The sequence below is a fragment of the Orcinus orca genome, chromosome 9 (genome assembly GCF_937001465.1).
Source record: "Orcinus orca chromosome 9, mOrcOrc1.1, whole genome shotgun sequence".
Classification (NCBI taxonomy): Eukaryota; Metazoa; Chordata; class Mammalia; order Artiodactyla; family Delphinidae; genus Orcinus; species Orcinus orca.
In genome coordinates, this window is record NC_064567.1 from 14,457,660 (window position 1) to 14,479,428 (window position 21,769).

Here is a 21,769-nt window from a genome sequence, read left to right on the forward strand (position 1 = left end):
AAGTGCTAGAGTTCACACGTGTGAGTGTCTAGTTCAGGAACCCAGCTTAGAATTTCATCTGACAGGCCTGGCCAGCAATCCCAGCCTGGACTGCACATGGGAATCATCTGGGGTCTCACATCCTGTCAAATTAAATCAGTCTCTGAGGGTGTGGCCCAGGCTTAGGTATTTCTAAGCACTCCCCGGTTGATTTATGTGTAACCAGGGTTGAGAACCACTCTGCAGGCTAGACTTCCTCTGTGATTGGGGGAGCATTTATTGCCAGGGTTAAAGTAACATTTTGTTCTGTGACTGGAAGAGAAGAGTGAAAAGTCATTTGTTTTTAGGCTTTTGGCTTGAGATTCCAGAGAGACATTCCTGCCTCTTCCAAGGTCATCTTCGCTCTTTTTTGAAAAGTTATCACCTCTTATCCCAGCTCATGCTGTTTTAAGTTTATCTGCTCCAAGTGCAAGCAGCATTCTGCAAACACTTGTTTTCCCCTGGGCAGTTCATAATGGTTTGTGGGCAAGCTCTTTTCCGTGCTGGGAGGTGGGGAGTCCCTGTGGCAGTGAATCAGCCTTCTGCCGAGCCCATTATTCTCTGTCGGAGAAGGTAGCCTTGAGCATCCTTGCTCCAAGTGTGCTCATTGGGCTAGCAGCACCAGCATCACGTGGGAGCTTGTTAGAAATTGCACATTCTCAGCCCTCACCCCAGACCTGCTGATCAGAAACTCTGGGGGTGGGCCCCAGCAATCTGTGTTCTAACAAACCCTCTAGATGATTCTGATGTGAGCTAGAAGGTTGAGACTCACCCAGCAGGTCTGGGATGGGGCCTGAGAATTTGTATTTCTGACAACCTCCTAGGTGATGCTGATCAGGGGACCTCACTTTGAGAACCACTGGCTTTGAGAACTCGCAAGAGGCCTTGGGAGACTTTCACACTATTTCCTGGCTAAATCCTCCTAGCGAATATTAGGGACCTGGAGCTGGGACAGAGTGATCAGAAGAAAGTGAGAAGGAAGCTTCTGCATCTTAAACCTGAACATGATCTCCATCCAGCCCTGACCATGATGAGTGCTGCTGCCTCCGCAATGCCAATCATAAGAAACGGTTTCTTTTCTTTTTTTGGCCTCGCCATGCGGCATGCAGGATCTTAGTTCCCCAATCAGGGATCAAACCCGCGCCCTTGCAGTGGAAACATGGAGTCTTTTTTTTTTTTTTAACATCTTTATGGGGGTATAATTGCTTTACAATGGTGTGTTAGTTTCTGCTTTATAACAATGTGAATCAGTTATACATATACATATGTTCCCATATCTCTTCCCTCTTGCGTCTCCCTCCCTCCCACCCTCCCTATCCCACCCCTCCAGGTGGTCACAAAGCACCGAGCTGATCTCCCTGTGCTATGCGGCTGCTTCCCACTAGCTATCTACCTTACGTTTGGTAGTGTATATATGTCCATGCCAGTCTCTTGCTTTGTCACAGCTCAGCCTTCCCCCTCCCCATATCCTCAAGTCCGTTCTCCAGTAGGTCTGTGTCTTTATTCCTGTCTTACCCCTATGTTCTTCATGACATTTTTTTTTCTTAAATTCCATATATATGTATTAGCATACTGTATTTGTCTTTCTCTTTCTGACTTACTTCACTCTGTATGACAGACTCTAGGTCTACCCACCTCATTACAAATAGCTCAATTTCGTTTCTTTTTATGGCTGAGTAATATTCCATTATATATATATCCAACATCTTCTTTATCCATTCATCCGATGATGGGCACTTAGGTTGTTTCCGTCTCCGGGTTATTGTAAATAGAGCTGCAATGAACATTTTGGTACATGACTCTTTTTTTTTTTTACATGACTCTTTTTGAATTTTGGTTTTCTCAGGGTATATGCCCAGTAGTGGGGGAAGCATGGAGTCTTAACCCTTGAACCACCAGGGAAGTCCCTAAGCAACAGTTTCTATCATTTATTGTGTCCCTTCTACACGGCATATGTGATTTATATGCACTGTCTCTCCTCATACCCTACTCTCAATTTTCTACTTAGTGTTAGGGAACAGTAGTTTGAATAATCCAGAATGGCATTTTTTTTTTTCTTTCTGGTTTGGAAAAATTTCAGACATGTCTGTTTTTGTTCATTTTTCCAGATTATGTTTTTATTTGCTTTTTGAGATCTGGGTTCAATGATCAGCTCTTCCTCTTAGTTGAGTCACCTTTGATTTCTCATTTTACCCACCCTCAGTTTCCCAAAGTAAAAAGCAAACTGTTTCCTCGTAGGTTATAAATAACAGATGCAAGTTCCTGTCACTTAGTAACTATGTAATAAATGTTAGTGTCTGTGCTTCTGGTCTCACTCCCCAAATAGGTGAGCACAAACTGCCCCACCCTGAACACTATGTTGAAATCAGGGTGGAGATAAAGCCTCTAACAAGTTTGGAAAAGTCTAGGGAATGTGGGAAAACTGAGCAGGGCCTCTGAGGGACGGGGCTGCAGGTCAGAGCTCAAGGCTAGATATGACATGCTGAGTTCAAGGTGAGTATTATGGAATCTAGAGGAACGAGCAGTTTGCCTGAGGATGGAGATGAGAAATGAAAAGCGATCTGGGCCCTCAGACGGGCAACGTCAGGGACCCAGCCAGCGCAGCGTGTGCTGGGCGGGCTCTTCCTACAGGCATGAGTGTCTTGGGTGAGGTTGGCAAAGCCTGGACACTCAGGGCTCCAGGCAGAGGGGCTCTTATTAGACTTGTCTGGCTGCCTTCAGTTATTTAGAGGAAATGTTGACTTCCAGGACCTTGGAAGTGCCCCACTGCTCCTTGGCTAGGACAGAGCAGGCACAGGACAGATATGACCGACGCTGTATCTTGCTGGGACCTGGAGAGGAACTGGGTCCTCATCTGTGACCCTAATCTGGCCACAGGAGAGGTACCATAGTCTTGGCTCTGTGATCACAATGTCTTGGACTGGAGCTCAAAGGGCAGAAAGGTTCTTAATTCCTCCCAGTTGTCAGATATCTCCGAGCCAGAGGGTAGGACCTGCCTGGCAGCAGGGTGTTTCAACAAGGTCATTTTCTGTTCCGTATCAAGAGGATCCTTAACGTCAGCACCCGGTGGAGTGAGATGCCTTGCGAGGTAATGAAGCTCGCAGGTATCTGGTAAAGCTCTAATGGAGGGATTTCCTGCTTTGAGTAGGAGGCTGGTCCCCTTCCCGCTGTAGAGTCTCTTCCCAGATCGCCCCTCCCGTGGTGGTTGGAGGAGTGATCAGGTGGAGTCCCGGCCCAGCTGCTGAGGGCTCTGGGTCGTGGTGGCCGCTGGGGAGCAGTTATCTGAAAGCACAGACCCCAAGAGCAAGTGGAGAGCTGAGGTCAGCTTTATCAAGGAGTGCCAGACACACACTAGAAGCCAGAACTCCTGGTAGAGAAAGCCAGGAGAGAGCACGCCTGAGAAAACGGCTGAGATACAGGCTGTTGCCAGAGCCTGACCGACTGCCCTTGAATTGTGCATGAACCAGGGTGCGTGGGGAGGGCTGGCTGGGCTTTAAGGGCTTGGGCAGTGGCTGCCATGGTTGTTGATTCTGATTTTTCTCATGAGGTTCCACGGCTAGATAAGAAGGCAATTCTAGAATGCTTCAGAAATGCCTTACACGCAGACAGCGTGAATAGTGTGGGACTCTTAAAAGTCACTATTTGAATAGTGGCTTTTAAAGATTAATTCTTAGAGAATAACTTTTATGTAGATGTTTACATTTAAAAAATCATTGTCAGTTTCAATAAGATAATTTTGCAATCATTCGCATTTCTGTTTACTAGTCACAAACAACTAAAACATAATAGTGGCAACTGATTCATGTTTAATATTTGGGAAATGAGAGAACTATTAAAAGAAAGATTTTAATTCTCAGTAAGAAAAATAGAATAAGACTTGAATAAATGGAGAGATATTTTCTGTTCCAGAATCAGGAGATTTAATGTAGTTAAGATGACGTAATATCCAATCTGATGTATGGCGTTAACACAAATTAGATTCTCAGTATGATCTTTTGTGGAAAGTGACAAAGCCAGAATAAAATTTCTATAGAGGAAATAATAGTTAAGCACACTAAAGAGATTTTTGAAAAGGAATAAGCCAATAATAGGATAAATTATTCTGTTAATATTTAAAATACAGTGCAAAGGACATTTTAGTTGTATGGTATTGGATTCAAAGTAGAACCGTAGATTGATAAAAACATAATAAGGATTCCAATAGTTCTAAATTTGCTAAAAAGTTAACAAACAATAGTCCTCTATAACAAAATAGTAAGAAAGTCCAATTTAATAGACGTTATTGAGAAAAGTTGATATAAAGCACTTCTGTCCTCCTCTGATGCTGGTTGTCAAAATAAGCTCCAGATATTTTAAAGAATTAAAGTTGAAAATATCTCTTTTAAAGGTGAAACAAAATGGTATAGTTATCTAGCTGTGGTGGAGGAATTAATTTCTCAAGTATTAAAACATTGGGCTAAATTACGAATGGCGAATTGGAAGGATATGATTGTATAGAACCGCAATCAGATTGTTGAACAACAACCTTAATAAGTTCTTGATCAAAAGGGAAAAATCCAAAACTATTTGAAATACACAAGGCTGGTAAAGATTAGTATTAAAAAATATAAAGAACAGTTATAAATCTGTAGGTTAGTACTCATTCTCCACTAGATAAACAGTTAAAAGATATGAACAAATACTATAAGTAAGAGGAAATGCAAGCATCAAGCCTACATTTGGGAATATTTCAGTCTTGCTAATAATTAAAGTGCAAATTAAAAGCTTGTCTATTTCTTTAATTTTCTTTTTTGTTTTGGCTGCACCATGTGGCATGCGGGATCTAGTTCCCTGACCAGGGATCGAACCTGGGGCCCCTGCATTGGGAGCAGGGAGTCTTAACTGCTTGACCGCCAGGGAAGTCCCTCATAAGTCTATTTCCTACTTACCGAAGGAACAAAAGTGATAAAACTCTATGTTAATGTGCTGGCGGGGAAATAGACATGCTCTCAGATTGCTGGTATGTTTTCTGGAGAGTAGGAGATCAAAATGAAACAGAAGCTGCAGGGAAACTGATTGTGTCCTTTGAGGCAATACTCTCAAAGGAATAAATCTCAAGAAATAATGTAAAAGAAGAAAGGTTGTCTGTACAAAGGTTGTAATGTAGTGAAAATCTGGCCATTACCTAACCTCCTGACAATTTGATAACGGTTGAGCAAACCAGAAACTATTAAGATCCCATCATATTAGCAACTGTTAAAACCATAAATCTGAGGACGTTGGCGATATTATAGGGAGCGTATGTAAGTTAAGAAGTCGAACGAGTTTGTTAGCTGAACATTGATGACTGTCACATTATGTTTGTCTAATGAAAACATCGGTACTGTCTGGGTTTCTCAATGTTCTAAGTCAGTGCTTGTGGAACTTCAGTGTGATTAAATCATTTGGGGATCTTGTTGAAAGACGGCTTTTGATTCAGTAGAACTTGGGTGGGGCCTGACATTCTAAATTTGTGACAAGCTCCCAAATAATGGTGAAGCTGCTGATTCTCCCGCCACATTTTGAATAGCAAAGATTGAAATCTCTGCCACGCAGTATGGTAGCCACTAGTCATGTGTGGCTATTCAAATTTAAATTAATTAAAGTAAAGTAAAATAGAAAATTTAGTTTCTTAAGTCTTATTACCTATATTTCAAGTGTTCATTAGTCATGTATGGCTTACATTTTAGGAAGCTCAGATTATAGAACAATTCCATCATCATAGAAAGTACTATCAGACCTACATCATCAGTCTTAAAGTGAAGAGGATTTTTATCTCTTTGTAGAGTTGTTTGAAATGTACAATTATGAGCTTGTTCCATTCCTTTGTAGTCACAAATCATATAGGTATACATTGGTATGTAAGGCATAGAAGAGAGAAAGCAAGGAACAATTTCATCTAATTTAGTTTGTTCAATGGAATTCTCTTCTCGCATTGATTTTATTGTCAATCCATAGATGTGTTATCCTAATTATTCTTTGTCTCTCAATGGGCAGTCATTTCCACTAAATTTGTATCAGTTTCTTTGCCATTTTTTCCTCGTCCTACATTCTTAATGTATACTAGAGGACACATTGTTTGAAGAAGTATTGCAGTAATTTAAAGTATACATGTGTGGGGCTTCCCTGGTGGCACAGTGGTTGGGAATCCACCTGCCAATGCAGGGGACACAGGTTCAAGCCCTGGCTGGGGAAGATCCCACATGCCGCGGAGCAACTAAGCCCATGTGCCACATTACTGAGCCTGTGCTCTAGAGTCCGCACACCACAACCACTGAAGCCCACGCACCACAACTATTGAAACCTGTGCGCCTAGAGCCTGTGCTCGGCAACAAGAGAAGCCACTGCAGTGAGAAGCCTGTGCACCGCAACAAAGAGTAGCCCCTGCTCGCCGCAACTCTAGAGAGCCTGCGGGCAGCAACGAAGACCCAATGCAGCCAAAAATAAATACATAAAGTATACAAGTGTATAATTTGTGAAAATAATCCTCATATTCCCTTTTCCCATCAATTTACTTATTTAGTTATTTATTTATTTTGCGGTATGCAGGCCTCTCACTGTTGTGGCCTCTCCCGTTGCAGAGCACAGGCTCCGGACGCGCAGGCTCAGCGGCTCAGCCGCTCCGCGGCATGTGGGATTTTCCCGGACCGGGGCACGAACCCGCGTCCACCTGCATCGGCAGGCGGATTCTCAACCACTGTGCCACCAGGGAAGCCCATCAATTTATATTTTTAAAGTGTACTCTTGAAGCAGGACCAACCTGTATTAGTTACCAAAGGATATGGGCATTGATTTTCATTGAAAGTTCCCTGGATGATTGCTTTTTCTTTACTTTCTGTGAAGTGGAAACACTGACCATTGTCATTTATTTCCAGGAATTTATGCAAATATTCTCACGAGATTCTCTCAGAAGATAACTTCAAGGTCCTGAAAAATCATGCACTCTCTGGACTGAACAAAGAGGAATTAGCCGTGCTCCTTCTCCAAAATGACCCTTTTTTTATGCCAGAGGTAAGTTCTAATTCCTTAGTTTGAAAAGCAGGGAGAGTGCAGTTGGCAGCGTGGCATCGTGGGTGTGTTGGAATGGGAGCAGAGAAAACTGAGCACCAGGGCCTGCAGGTGGCCGTCAACAGGTGATTGTTGCTGAGTTATCTGAGAGATTCCAACAATTTCCTTCCTATTAGAAGTTTTACAAGGATTGGAGTCTGGAATGCTTCCCCCGCCAGGCTGCTAGGGAACCCTGTGACCTCCTGGAAGAGGTGGGCTTTGAGGCAGGGTTTTGGAAGATGACAGGGTGTATTGGTTGAGGCTAAGTTATTGGAACAAAGAGACCTCAAAGTGCAGTGATTCAAATAAAATATTACTTTGTTTCTCTATCACTTGACAGTCTGATTTGGGGGTCATTAAACCATGGTCCATGGTCCAAATCCCACCTGCCACCTGTTTTTGTAGTTTAATTGGAACACAGCCACCCCCATTCATTTATATATTGTCTATTGCCACTTTCTCATGCAAGAGTGAGTTGAGTATTTGCAACAGAGACTGAATGGCCTGCAAAGCCTAAAGTATTTACCATTTGATCCTTTACAGAAATAGTTTACTGACTTTTGGTCTTGCCCAGATGTAGGCAGGTAGGTATCCGATGGTCAGGCGGCTGGATTCCACAGTGTCACGCAGGGACTCAGGCCAGTAGGTCAGCCTTATTATCTTATATATAATATATCCATTCTATTTTTGGACCAGTAGATAATCTCTGTTCTCTTTTAACATGTGGCTTCCTCCTCCAGGTACAAGGAGACTCTTCTCACTGTCATCATTTTCTAACCAACAGGAATGTAGAGAGGGAGTAAGTGAAAGGCAAGCAGCTTTCTTTTTTAAAAGATGCAACTTGGACATTGTAAAAAGCGCATCTGCTCCATGTCATTCGCCAGAACTTATCACATGATCACACTTAGGTAGAAGGGAGGCTGGGAAATGTAGTTTCTGGCTGGGTAACTAGGTGTCCAGCTAAAACTTGGAAGCTTCTATTATTAGTAGAAAGGTGAGGACAATGGCAGATAATTAACAGTCTCATCCACACAGGACTATTGACTTGAAAATCAGAGGATGCTGTTTAAAGAATGGTATCTGACCTGAGAAAAACCCTTGTGTAGAGAAGTTAGCTTCACACTGAAAGAGAGGCACAGAAACATAATGGAAGGCTCAAGTGGAATGAGTGGAAGGGACTGAGATTAAGATAAGCAAAGGTGGGGACTTCCCTGGTAGTCCAGTGGTTAAGAATCCGCCTTCCAATGCAGGGGACTCAGGTTTGATCCCTGGTTGGGGAACTAAGATCCCACATGCTGTGGGGCAACAGAGCCCGCACACGCCACAACTAGAGAGAAGCCCGCATGCCGCAACTAAGACCTGACACAGCCAAAAATAGATAAGTAATTAAGTAAGTAAGTAAATAAATAAATAAATAAATATATATATATATTTTTAAAGATAAGCAAGGTTGAAACTCAGATGTGCTTTTATTTATGGCAAGATAGCGATTAGGGATATCTGGGGGGTTAAACATCTTTTGACTCTAAGCTCAGTGTGTTTCCCTGAGGACTCAGAAACCTTAGGACATGAGGGGTGATTTTGAGTTGATCACTGACCTCAAGAGAGATAGGATTGCAAGGCCATCTATAAAAATGTCTTCAGAGACGGAGAGAGTGGAGGAGGACTATATATGCCATTTCTGCAGGCATTCTTTCATTTAGGTACTTGGATTTCTCTCTCTCTCTCTCTCTCTCCGTTTCCAGGAGCCTAGGTTTAGAGGTCTTGTCTTGGGATCCCTATGGCCCTTGGCCTGTGTGCCAGCTCAGTCCCTCCAGGCTACCAGCATGGGGAGACGCCTTACACACCAACTCGTTAAAGGTCCCCTTGACTAACAGACCCACCCCCGTCCTTTTCCTTTCATGTGAAGGGATGACGACAGGTGAAGTCTTGTTGTGACCCTTGAGAGGAGTGTCCCTGGGGTCCAACCTTAGTCTAGTGTTAAACTTGGAAGTTTGGAAAAGTCACTCATCAGGTTTGCTGTCTGCTTCTGTTCTCCAAAATCACCAAGGACTTTCTGTATCACGTCCCTGGAGAATAAGGGGAGTGACAGCTCTTCCTTTCTCTAGGGAAGAACCTACTAGAAGGTGGTGTTGCTGATGGATCCCGGAAAAGCCCATTGACAGAAGAGCTGGGAGGGTCCTCGTAGGAAAATGCAGTTGTCATCCTTTATCACACAGAGAGTCTGAAGTGTCATCTGAGGTTCCCTTTCCCTTTTAAGAATTCAGTACCCATGCTTAGTGGGTGGGGTGGGAAGGCTTGTGCTTGAAGTTTATTTTTAGCCAATAACTTAATTGCCATTTACCACTTGTCAGGGGTAGGATCACAGACTAGCAGACTGCACTGTTTCCTGAACCAGAGGTCTGAGGCGCTGGTTCCTGTAGTGGAAAATCGACCAGAGCATCGATAACATAAGTCTCTATTTGACAATTTGGGGCAAGAGTAGTCTCTCAAGGAGTGACTACTTGGGTGAGTAGGGCAGAATATTTTCAAGGTTTTAGCAGGAGGGGCTCAGCCAGAGTTCAGCTAGTTCCAAGGATAGTCGGTCAACGATGGTCCTTCCATGTCTCTCAAAGTCCTGACTCTGCCAGTAACCACCTCTGTGGTCCTGGACAAGGCATTTCATCCTTCTGCGTCTCACTTTACTTATTGTTTGTTTTGCATTCATTCAATTAACGCTCAGGCTTCTGAAGGCAGCAGTGGACAAGACACACTGCCTGCCCTCAAAAACTTAAAATGTTCACACTCTTCCACTTTGCCTTGACCTGCGAGAACATAAAAGCATCAGGCAAATCTGACGTCCTCATATAGAAACTTGTGTAACTGAGATATATTTATTAAAAGGAAGAAATGATTTCATTTGTTTTGGCAGGAGCATTCTTACTTAAACATCAGCATAGAACTAGGAATGTTAACCAAAGTATCATTTGTGAAGTTACTAATTATTCTTGTTTCACTCAAGCCTCTAGAACACTGGTTCTCAAGCTTTAAATGTGTGTCAGAATCACCTGGAGGGTTTGTCAAGCCCAGATTGCTGGGCCCTACCTCTGGCCGTTCTGACTCTGTAGATACGGGGAAGGGCCCAAGGAGTTGTATTTCTAATAAGTTTCCAGTTGAAGCCGATGTTGCTTGTGCAGGGACCACACTTTGAGAACTGTTGGTCTAGAGTCTTGAATCTGGATCATAGGCTCTATCGCAATGGTATCTATTTGCATCAGGTTTAGAACTTGTTTATATGGCTTAAGTCATTGTTGTTAGAGTCTGAATCCATGTCTTTGCCACTTGGATACATCACAGTGGCCCGTGTTGACCTGGTTTGCTCAGAGTCTATTGAAACAACTTATAAACGTTTTCATCTTTAAGCTTCTTCATGTAATGATTCAAACATTTGCATCACATTTCATATTTTGCACCACACATTTACATATTTTATTATTTATTCTGCTCAACAACTTGGTTAGGTGAGGAGAGCAAATATTTTCCTTCTTTACAGCAAAGGAAAGAGAGGCTGGGAGCAAGTAAGTAATTCAGATGTGAGGTCACATGTAGCTGCTTCCAGGGCTGCAGACTTCAACCAGCATCTTCTAGTCCTGCATCACCTGGTCTGGCCTCAGTGACAGTGTTTCTTCTGCTCTCCTTTCGGTAAGAACTACATCTCTGTAGAGCTAGATATGTAGGTATACCTATTTACATAGGAATATACAAATTATCTGCTTCAGTTGATCTTTTGAGAAACTGACATTCTGCCTAGCTGAGACTAGATTCTAGACTTCCAGTAGTTGTAGGTAAGACCCACATGTCCTCTTTTGAAAAATTAATTAACTAATTAATTAGTTTGGTTGCACTGGATCTTAGTTGCAGCAGGCAGGCTCCTTAGTTGCAGCATGTGGGATCCTCAGTTGTGGCTCACAGGCTCCTTAGTTGCGGCACACTGGCTCCCTACTTGTGGCATGCTAACTCTTACTTGTGGCATGGTGCGGGATCTAGTTCCCTGACCAGGGATTGAACCTGGGGCCCCTGCATTGGGAGCATGGAGTCTTAACCACTGTGCCACCAGGGAAGTCCCCACATGTCCTTTTTGTTGGCTGCACTGCACGGCATGCGGGATCTTAGTTCCCCAACCAGGGACCGAACCGCGTGGAGTCTTAAACACTGGACCGCCAGGGAAGTCCCTCCACATGTCCTTTTAATAGAACAATGAATTGATATCCAAAGACAGGCCTTCCTCTTTGGGGTTCCTTTATAATGTAGGGCTCTCTTTGGGTCCTGTTTGGTTCTATCTGTAGCTAGCCGTCTTATGTTGATTCTTCCAAAGGAGGTTAATCAAATTCAAGTTTCCTTCAGTTAGTTTGTAGGCCTCTTCTGCTGCAAATAAGTCATCGATTGAAAAGAACTCATCAAAGATTGTGGAATACACGTGCATTTTTTTCCTTTGATATATCTCTGCTTGCTTCTGCTTTTTTTTTCTTATCAGGAAGTAAGAAAAGCTGCGTTTTTATTATTTATTTATTTATTTTTTTATCGGAGTATAGTTGATTTACACTGTTGTGTTAGTTTCTGCTGTACAGCAAAATGAATCAGTTATACATATACATATATCCACTCTTTTTTATTTTATTTTATTTTATTTTATTTTTATCTTTTTGCGGTATGCAGGCCTCTCACTGCTGCGGCCTCTCCTGTCGCAGAGCACAGGCTCCGGACGCGCAGGCCCAGCGACCATGGCCCACGGGCCCAGCCGTTCCGCGGCATGTGGGATCCTCCCAGACCGGGGCACGAACCCTTGTCTCCTGCATCGGCAGGTGGACTCTCAACCACTGCGCCACCAAGGAAGCCCCTATCCGCTCTTTTTTAGATTCTGTTCCCATATAGGTCATTACAGCCGAAATTTTCGTATACACTTTCCTTGACGTGTGGCACATAGAGAAACACGTTTTATCTCTGACTATTGTTTCTTCCTTCTGTAGATATGCAAAAATTATAAGGGAGAGGGTGGAAGACAGATTTGTAACCAGCAGCCACCGTGTGAAAGGCTCCACGTTTGTGAACACTTTACCCGAGGGAACTGTAGTTATGCCAACTGCTTCCGGTCCCATAACCTGATGGACAGAAAGGTGCTGGCCATCATGAGGGAGCACGGGCTGAGCTCACGTGTGGTCCAGAACATCCAGGACATCTGCAACAGCAGGCACCGCCAGAAGAAACCCTCTGGGTTGAGAGGTAAATGCGGTCTACTTTTTTTTTTTTTTTTTTAGCGGTACGCGGACCTCTCACTGTTGTGGCCTCTCCCGTTGCGGAGCACAGGCTCCAGACGCGCAGGCTCAGCGGCCATGGCTCACGGGCCAGCCGCTCCGCGGCATGTGGGATCTTCCCGGACCGGGGCACGAACCCGTGTCCCCTGCATCGGCAGGCGGACTCCCAACCACTGCGCCACCAGGGAAGCCCTCAGTTTTTTGAGTATATACCCTGAAGTAGAATTGCTGGATCACATGGTAATTCAGTGTTAAATATTTGAGGAACTGCCATACCGTTTTCCACAGTGGCTGCACCATTTTACATTCCCATCAGCAAAGCACTAGGGTCTCAATTTCTCCCCCTCCTCACCAGCACTTGTTACTTTCTGTTTTTTCTGGATAATAGCCATCCTATTATGATCAGTGAAATGATCAGTACAATTTCTTAAGCATTTTGATGTTGTTTAATGGAATTAACACTTGCATTTTTTAATATCTTTATTAAGCGGATATAGAGGAGATGAATTTTATGAAGCAAGTAGAATATATAACTAAGATTCTGTGAGAGAATCTTTTAATATTTGAGAAATGCTTTATCATTTACAAGGGACTTTCACCTAAAATATCTCATCACTGTTCCTCACAGCAAAACTGTGAAGCAAGGCAGGTGTATTATTGGCCTCACTTAATGGATAAGGAAACTGAGGCTTGGAAATTTTAAGTGACTATTTTTTAAAATTATTTATTTGGCTGCGTTGGGTCTTTACTGCTGCGCGTGGGCTTTCTCTAGTTGCGGCGAGGGGGTCTACTCTTCGTTGCAGTGTGCGGGCTCCTCATTACGATGGCTTCTCTTGTTGCAGAGCACGGGCTCTAGGCACGTGGGCTCAGTAGTTGTGGCTCATGGGCTCTATAGTGCAGGCTCAGTAGTGGTGGCACACGGGCTTACTTGCTCCACGGCATGTGGGATCCTCGTGGACCAGGGCTCGAACCCGTGTCCCCTGCTTTGGCAGGTGGATTCTTTTTTTTTCTTTTTTTTTTTACATCTTTATTGGAGTATAATTGCTTTGCAATGGTGTGTTAGTTTCTGCTTTATAACAAAGTGAATCAGTTATACATATACATATGTTCCCATATGTCTTCCTTCTTTCGTCTCCCTCCCTCCCACCCTCCCTATCCCACCCCTCTAGGTGGTCACAAAGCACCGAGCTGATCTCCCTGTGCCATGCGGCTGCTTCCCACTAGCTATCTATTTTACCTTTGGTAGTGTATATATGTCCATGTCTCTCTCTCACTTTGTCACAGCTTACCCTTCCCGCTCTCCATACCCTCAAGTCCATTCTCTAGTAGGTCTGTGTCTTTATTCCTGTCTTACCCCTAGGTTCTTCATGACATTTTTTTTTCTTGTATTACATATATATGTGTTAGCATACGGTATTTGTCTTTCTCTTTCTGACTTACTTCACTCTGTATGACAGACTCTAGGTCCATCCACCTCACTACAAATAACTCAATTTCGTTTCCTTTTATGGCTAATATTCCATTGTATATATGTGCCACATCTTCTTTATCCATTCATCTGATGATGGGCACTTAGGTTGTTTCCATCTCCTGGTTATTGTAAATAGAGCTGCAATGAACATTTTGGTACATGACTCTTTTTGAATTATGGTTTTCTCAGGGTATATGCCCAGTAGTGGGAATGCTGGGTCATATGGTAGTTCTATTTGTAGTTTTTTAAGGAACCTCCATACTGTTCTCCATAGTGGCTGTACCATTCACATTCCCACCAGCAGTGCAAGAGTGTTCCCTTTGCTCCACACCCTCTCCAGCATTTATTGTTTCTAGATTTTTTGATGATGGCCATTCTGACCGGTGTGAGATGATATCTCATTGTAGTTTTGATTTGCATTTCTCTAATGATTAATGATGTTGAGCATGCTTTCATGTGTTTGTTGGCACTCTGTGTATCTTCTTTGGAGAAATGTCTATTTAGGTCTTCTGCCCATTTTTGGATTGGGTTGTTTGTTTTTTTGTTATTGAGCTGCATGAGCTGCTTGTAAATTTTGTAGATTAATCCTTTGTCAGTTGCTTCATTTGCAAATATTTTCTCCCATTCTGAGGGTTGTCTTTTCGTCTTGTTTATGGTTTCATTTGCTGTGCAAAAGCTTTGAAGTTTCATTAGGTCCCATTTGTTTATTTATTTTTTTATTTCCATTTCTCTAGGAGGTGTGTCAAAAAGGATCTTGCTGTGATTTATGTCATAGAGTGTTCTGCCTATGTTTTCCTCTAAGAGTTTGATAGTTTCTGCCCTTACATTTAGGTCTTTAATCCATTTTTAGCTTATTTTTGTGTATGGTGTTAGGGAGTGTTCTAATCTCATACTTTTACATGTACCTGTCCAGTTTTCCCAGCACCACTTATTGAAGAGGCTGTCCTTTCTCCACTGTACATTCCTGCCTCCTTATCAAAGATAAGGTGACCATGTGTGCGTGGGTTTATCTCTGGGCTTTCTATCCTGTTCCGTTGATCTATATTTCTGTTTTTGTACCAGTATCGTACTGTCTTGATTACTGTAGCTTTGTAGTATAGTCTGAAGTCAGGGAGCCTGATTCCTCCAGCTCCGTTTTTCATTCTCAAGATTGCTTTGGCTATTCGGGGTCTTTTGTGTTTCCATACAAATTGTGAAATTTTTTGTTCTAGTTCTGTGAAAAATGCCAGTGGTAGTTTGATAGGGATTGCATTGAATCTGTAGATTGCTTTGGGTAGTAGAGTCATTTTCACAATGTTGATTCTTCCTATCCAAGAACATGGTATATCTCTCCATCTATTTGTATCATCTTTAATTTCTTTCATCAGTGTCTTACAGTTTTCTGCATACAGGTCTTTTGTCTCCTTAGGTAGGCTTATTCCTAGATATTTTATTCTTTTTGTTGCAATGGTAAATGGGAGTGTTTTCTTGATTTCACTTTCAGCTTTTTCATCATTAGTGTATTGGAATGCCAGAGATTTCTGTGCATTAATTTTGTATCCTGCTACTTTACCAAATTCATTGATTAGCTCTAGTAGTTTTCTGGTAGCATCTTTAGGATTCTCTATGTATAGTATATCATGTCATCTGCAAACAGTGACAGCTTTACTTCTTCTTTTCCGATTTGGATTCCTTTTATTTCCTTTTCTTCTCTGATTGCTGTGGCTAAGACTTCCAAAACTATGTTGAATAAGAGTTGTGAGAGTGGGCAACCTTGTCTTGTTCCTGATCTTAGTGGAAATGCTTTCAGTTTTTCACCATTGAGGACAATGTTGGCTTTGGGTTTGTCATATATGGCCTTTATTATGTTGAGGAAAGTTCCCTCTATGCCTACTTTCTGGAGGGTTTTTATCATAAATGGGTGTTGAATTTTGTCGAAAGCTTTCTCTGCATCTATTGAGATGACCATATGGTTTTTCTCCTTCGATTTGTTAATATGGTGTATCCCAGTGATTGACTTGTGTATATTGAAGAATCCTTGCATTCCTGGAATAAACCCCACCTGATCATGGTGTATGATCCTCTTAATGTGCTGTTGGATTCTGCTTGCTAGTATTTTGTTGAGGATTTTTGCATCTGTGTTCATCAGTGATATTGGCCTGTAGTTTTCTTTCTTCGTGACATCCTTGTCTGGTTTTGGTATCAGGGTGATGGTGGCCTCGTAGAATGAGTTTGGGAGTGTTCCTCCCTCTGCTATATTTTGGAAGAGTTTGAGCAGGATAGGTGTTAGCTCTTCTCTAAATGTTTGATAGAATTCGCCTGTGAAGCCATCTGGTCCTGGGCTTTTGTTTGTTGGAAGATTTTTAATCACAGTTTCAATTTCAGTGCTTGTGATTGGTCTGTTCATATTTTCTATTTCTTCCTGATTCAGTCTTGGCAGGTTGTGCATTTCTAAGTATTTGTCCATTTCTTCCAGGTTGTCCATTTTATTGGCACAGAGTTGCTTGTAGTAATCTCTCATGATCTTTTGTATTTCTGCAGTGTCAGTTGTTACTTCTCCTTTTTCATTTTTAATTCTATTGATTTCAGTCTTCTCCCTTCTTTTCTTGATGAGTCTGGCTAATGGTTTATCAATTTTGTTTATCTTCTCAAAGAACCAGCTTTTAGTTTTATTGATCTTTGCTATCGTTTCCTTCATTTCTTTTTCATTTATTTCTAATCTGATTTTTATAATGTCTTTTCTTCTGCTAACTTTGGGTTTTTTTTGTTCTTTCTCTGATTGCTTTAGGTGCAAGGTTAGGTTGTTTATTAGAGATGTTTCCTGTTTCTTAAGATAGGATTGTATTGCTATAAACTTCCCTCTTAGAACTGCTTTTGCTGCATCCCATAGGTTTTTGGGTCATCGTGTCTCCATTGTCATTTGTTTCTAGGTATTTTTTTATTTCTTCTTTGATTTCTTCAGTGATTACTTCGTTATTAAGTAGTGTATTGTTTAGCCTCCATGTGTTTGTATTTTTTACAGATCTTTTCCTGTAATTGATACCTAGTCTCATAGCATTGTGGTCGGAAAAGATACTTGATACAATTTCAATTTTCTTAAATTTACCAAGGCTTGATTTGTGACCCAAGATATGATCTATCCTTGAGAATGTTCCATGAGCACTTGAGAAAAATGTGTATTCTGTTGTTTTTGGATTGAATGTCCTATAACTATCAATTAAGTCCATCTTGTTTAATGTATCATTTAAAGCTTGTGTTTTCTTATTTATTTTCATTTTGGATGATCTGTCCGTTGGTGAAAGTGGGGTGTTAAAGTCCCCTACTATGAATGTATTACTGTCAATTTCCCCTTTTATGGCTGTTAGTATTTGCATTATGTATTGAGGTGCTCCTATGTTGGGTGCATAAATATTTACAATTGTTATATCTTCTTCTTGGATCGAACCCTTGATCATTATGTAGTGTCCTTCTTTGTCTCTTGTGATAGTCTTTATTTTAAAGTCTATTTTGTCTGATATGAGAATTGCTACTCCAGCTTTCTTTTGGTTTCCATTTGCGTGGAATATCTTTTTCCATCCCCTCACTTTCAGTCTGTATGTGTCCCTAGGTCTGAAGTGTGTCTCTTGTAGACAGCATATATATGGGTCTTGTTTTTGTATCCATTCAGCCAGTCTGTGTCTTTTGGTGGGAGCATTTAATCCATTTACATTTAAGGTAATTATCGATATGTATGTTCCTATTCCCATTTTCTTAATTGTTTTGGGTTTGTTTTTGTAGGTCTTTTCCTTCTCTTGTGTTTCTTGCCTAGAGAAGGTCCTTTAGCATTTGTTGTAAAGCTGGTTTGGTGGTGTTGAACTCTCTCAGCTTTTGCTTGTGTGTAAAGTTTTAATTTCTCCATCAAATCTGAATGAGATCCTTGCTGGGTAGAGTAATCTTGGTTGTAGGTTTTTCTCCTTCATCACTTTAAATATGTCCTGCCAGTCCCTTCTGGCTTGCAGAGTTTCTGCTCAAAGATCAGCTGTTAACCTTATGGGGATTCCCTTGTGTGTTATTTGTTGTTTTTCCCTTGCTGCTTTTAATATGTTTTCTTTGTATTTAATTTCTGACAGTTTGATTAATATGTGTCTTGGCGTGTTTCTCCTTGGATTTATCCTGTATGGGACTCTCTGTGCTTCCTGCACCTGATTAACTATTTCCTTTCCCATATTAGGGAAGTTTTCAACTCTAATCTCTTCAAATATTTTCTCAGTCCCTTTCTTTTTCTCTTCTTCTTCTGGAACCCCTATAATTCGAATGTGGGTGCATTTAATGTTGTCCCAGAGGTCTCTGAGACTGTCCTCAGTTCTTTTCATTCTTTTTTCTTTATTCTGCTCTGCAGTAGTTATTTCCACTATTTTATATTCCAGGTCACTTATCCGTTCTTCTGCCTCAGTTATTCTGCTATTGATCCCTTCTAGAGTATTTTTAATTTCATTCATTGTGTTGTTCATCGTTGCTTGTTTCATCTTTAGTTCTTCTAGGTCCTTGTTAAGTGTTTCTTGCATTTTCTCTATTCTATTTCCAAGATTTTGGATCATCTTTACTATCATTATTCTGAATTCTTTTTCAGGTAGACTGCCTATTTCCTCTTCATGTGTTAGGTCTGGTGGGTTTTTATCTTGCTCCTTCATCTGCTGTGTGTTTTTCTGTCTTCTCATTTTGCTTATCTTACTGTGTTTGTGGTCTCCTTTTTGCAGGCTGCAGGTTCGTAGTTCCCGTTGTTTTTGGTGTCTGTCCCCAGTGGCTAAAGTTGGTTTAGTGGGTTGTGTAGGCTTCCTGGTGGAGGGGACTAGTGCCTGTGTTCTGGTGGATGAGGTTGCATCTTGACTTTCTGGTGGGCAGGTCCACATCTGGTGGTGTGTTTTGGGGTGTCTGTGGACTTATTGTGATTTTAGGCAGCCTCTCTGCTAATGGGCGGGGCTGTGTTCCTGTCTTGCTAGTTGTTTGGCATAGGATGTCCAGCACTGTAGCTTGCTGGTCGTTGAGTGAAGCTGGGTGTTGGTTTTGAGATGGAGATCCCTGGGAGATTTTCGCCATTTGATATTACGTGGAGCTGGGAGGTCTCTTGTGGACCAGTGTCCTGAAGTTGGCTCTCCCACCTCAGAGGCACAGCACTGACTCCTGGCTGCAGCACCAAGAGCCTTTCATCCACACAGCTGCTGGTCTAGGATAGTCTCCTGGAGAGCTGGGGCGGCTGTGCTCACGCTGGGGCATGGGCACTGGGGGCAGTCATATTCGGGAGCTCTGGCAGGTGGATTCTTAACCACTGCGCCACCAGGGAAGTCCCTTAAGTGAGTTCTATTGCGAGCAGCCTTAAATCATTTTTAGAAGAGTGAAGGGTAATACTATGAATCAAGAAAAGTAATGTTTTCAGGGTCTCAGAGGACTCGAGAGGAGCAGAGCTCGCGTGTTCTGATTCCACATCTCATGTTTTCTCTCCTGCACGACAATGCCCTCTCGACAGAGGAATATCTGGAAGCATGGGGTTTGGTGTAGCTTCTCAATATAAATTTGTTGTATGCGAGAGGGAGTTTTCTTTGTTGTCACTTCTAGTTAATCTATTTAGTTGATGGGAGGAGGATGCTTGCTTTTACTATATTCCTGCTGCCCCCTGGGTTTGGAAGAGAAAGGATCTCTCTTCCTCCTCTTTCCCACACACAATAGCACAACTTACACACCACACACACACACACACACACACACACACAGCCTCCAGCCACATGCACACAAAAACAACCACTTGCATACATACATACCCCACACATACACAAACTTCACGCACGCACAACATGTGTAACACATGCACAGGACACACTTCACACATGCCACACAAACACATGCAATCACACCACACAGACAGACTTCACTTGCGCATGCCACATACACCATACATGCATATCTCACCAACCAACACACGTCACACACCATGCGTGCAACCATACACACACATACACCCGTCACATGTATACCACACGTGCCTATCACACACACGCACACACATGCACACACTTCATGCATGCACACACACCCAGCACAGCACACCCCACTTATAAACATCACACGCATGCACACCGCACTTTGTACGTACTCACGAACACACATGCTCACCCCCCTCCCTCCTGTCTGCTTCCCGGGGGTGTGACTTACCACGTTTCTAGAGAGAGGCCAATTTTTCTTTTTTAGATATTACTCATTTAAGCTTGGGCATTTGGGGGGCTGGACGAACGACTCTGGAAAATTCTCAAGCTTCAGTGAAATCAGACCTCTGTTGTAGTTTCTTTTGTTGTTGTTGTTTTATGTGTCATGAATCCGTAACTTAGGTACACCTGTATCACAATATGGGCAAACTCTAAATGATTTTGGGGAACTCCTCCCTGATTTGTACTCGTCTGTCTCTCCATTTACCCTAGCGGTGAGTGACTTGAACTAGAGAATTGTGGACAGCCCCATCTAAGAGTGTGGGCATTTGGGGGCTACATCTAAGTCCCACGAGAGAAGCCAAGCAGAGCCAGTGTCAGTTCGACCTTTATCCTAGGTCATAGGTGGTGTTTTCTGCAGGGCTGGCAGGGTGACAGATTCCTGCATTGTCATAAGCACCTTCTCGAGATTTTCACACAAAAGTAATTTGATAGAACTTCGATAGCAAACCTGGAGAAGCTGAGGCGGAACAGGGCAGGGAAGTTAGTCACGTTAACACCAACTTCCGTTGTTTGCTTTTTCTTTCCCAGCTCCTCCTTCACATCGCAGAGACGCGGCACACAGAGGCAGAAGCAAGAGCAGAGACCGGGGCAGCGGGAACTCTCGTCCATCTGCTGCAGCTTCTGCCCAGAGGTCCTGCCCCCCCAGTCCAGATCCCACCGGCCGCGGGTCTCCCCCGGACGATGGGCCTGTCAAGGATCTTGCCCACAAGTTCACGCACTTGGGAAGTCAGAAGTGCCCTCCGCCTTCCTCAGGCTCGTCTGCGGCGTCCAATCTTGGAGGAACCGGTCAAGGGGGAGCAAGCCAGAGGTTTGCAGAGAATGGCAGTCCAGAGGATCTTTTCTATGGGAATCACAGCAATACTTACGTCACTTTTGATTTGACATCAGCTCCCAAGTGGAAGGGCCCCGCATCCTGGCAGAATGACCAAGACACTGGTAGAGAGAGTTTGTTTTCTTCCAGTCAGGCTGTCTCCTTCTCGCCTCTTGGTTCTCCACAGATACCTGAAACCGTCACCACCAGAAAGAGCACGGCCATCCTTTCCTCGGACTGCGTGAACACGGAGGGCAGACGTGGGAATCAAGACAGCCAGCATTTCCCGCTTTTTAATAATAACGTCGATGACATGGCTACAGATGCCACTTCCGTGAGATTGTTAAATCATAAAACCACAGCCAGTTGGCAGAGAGAAAAATCTTTACCTAGGGGTCAGGACACCGGAGTGACTCGCAGCCATCTGCAGCCCGCTGGCCAAATGACGGCTGCCGACGATGGGGCCACGGCCTTTGTTAATGGTAAACACACAGAGGAGACATTCTGGGCTAGTCTGTCCACAGTGCCCCCAAATGGCTCTAGTAAAGTGATAGATGAGACTACCGATGTAGGTAAAACTGATGCCACTAGTTTTGGCTTCAGGTCGGCAGTCAGTGGGGAGAAAGACGTGTTACGCTCTGAAAGTCAGAGGCTGACAAGCCAGGTTCTGCCCACACATGGGGAGACCACTGCCCCGACACAGAGCGGCACTCCCTCTGCCCAGGGTCCCTCATTTTACGCCTTCCTTAAGCAACAGAGCTGCAGCCTGGGGGACCCATGGTCGGAACTCTGCTCAAATGTCTGTTCCCCCTGCCAGCGAGATTACAACAAGCGCTCAGGCTGGGCTCTGTGTGAGTCGCTGAGGGACAGAGAGGGGCCCCATGTCTCATGTCTG

General features: G+C 43.1%; 1 protein-coding gene across 2 annotated transcripts in view; it reads left to right on the forward strand.

The window, feature by feature from the left end:
• Positions 1 to 21,769, forward strand: part of ZC3HAV1 (zinc finger CCCH-type containing, antiviral 1) — a 67,049-nt gene that overhangs the window by 15,221 nt on the left and 30,059 nt on the right. Inside the window, exons 1-4 of one of the 2 annotated variants that reach the window (XM_033432373.2) lie at positions 2,323 to 2,511; positions 6,912 to 7,047; positions 12,090 to 12,342; positions 20,592 to 21,356. In XM_033432373.2, coding sequence (XP_033288264.1) covers positions 2,498 to 2,511; positions 6,912 to 7,047; positions 12,090 to 12,342; positions 20,592 to 21,356 — 1,168 coding nt within the window. In that variant the 5' untranslated portion in view covers positions 2,323 to 2,497. Of the gene's footprint in view, positions 1 to 2,322; positions 2,512 to 6,911; positions 7,048 to 12,089; positions 12,343 to 20,591; positions 21,357 to 21,769 lie in introns of those variants that run through there. The other variant, XM_012533919.3, reaches the window with a different exon arrangement.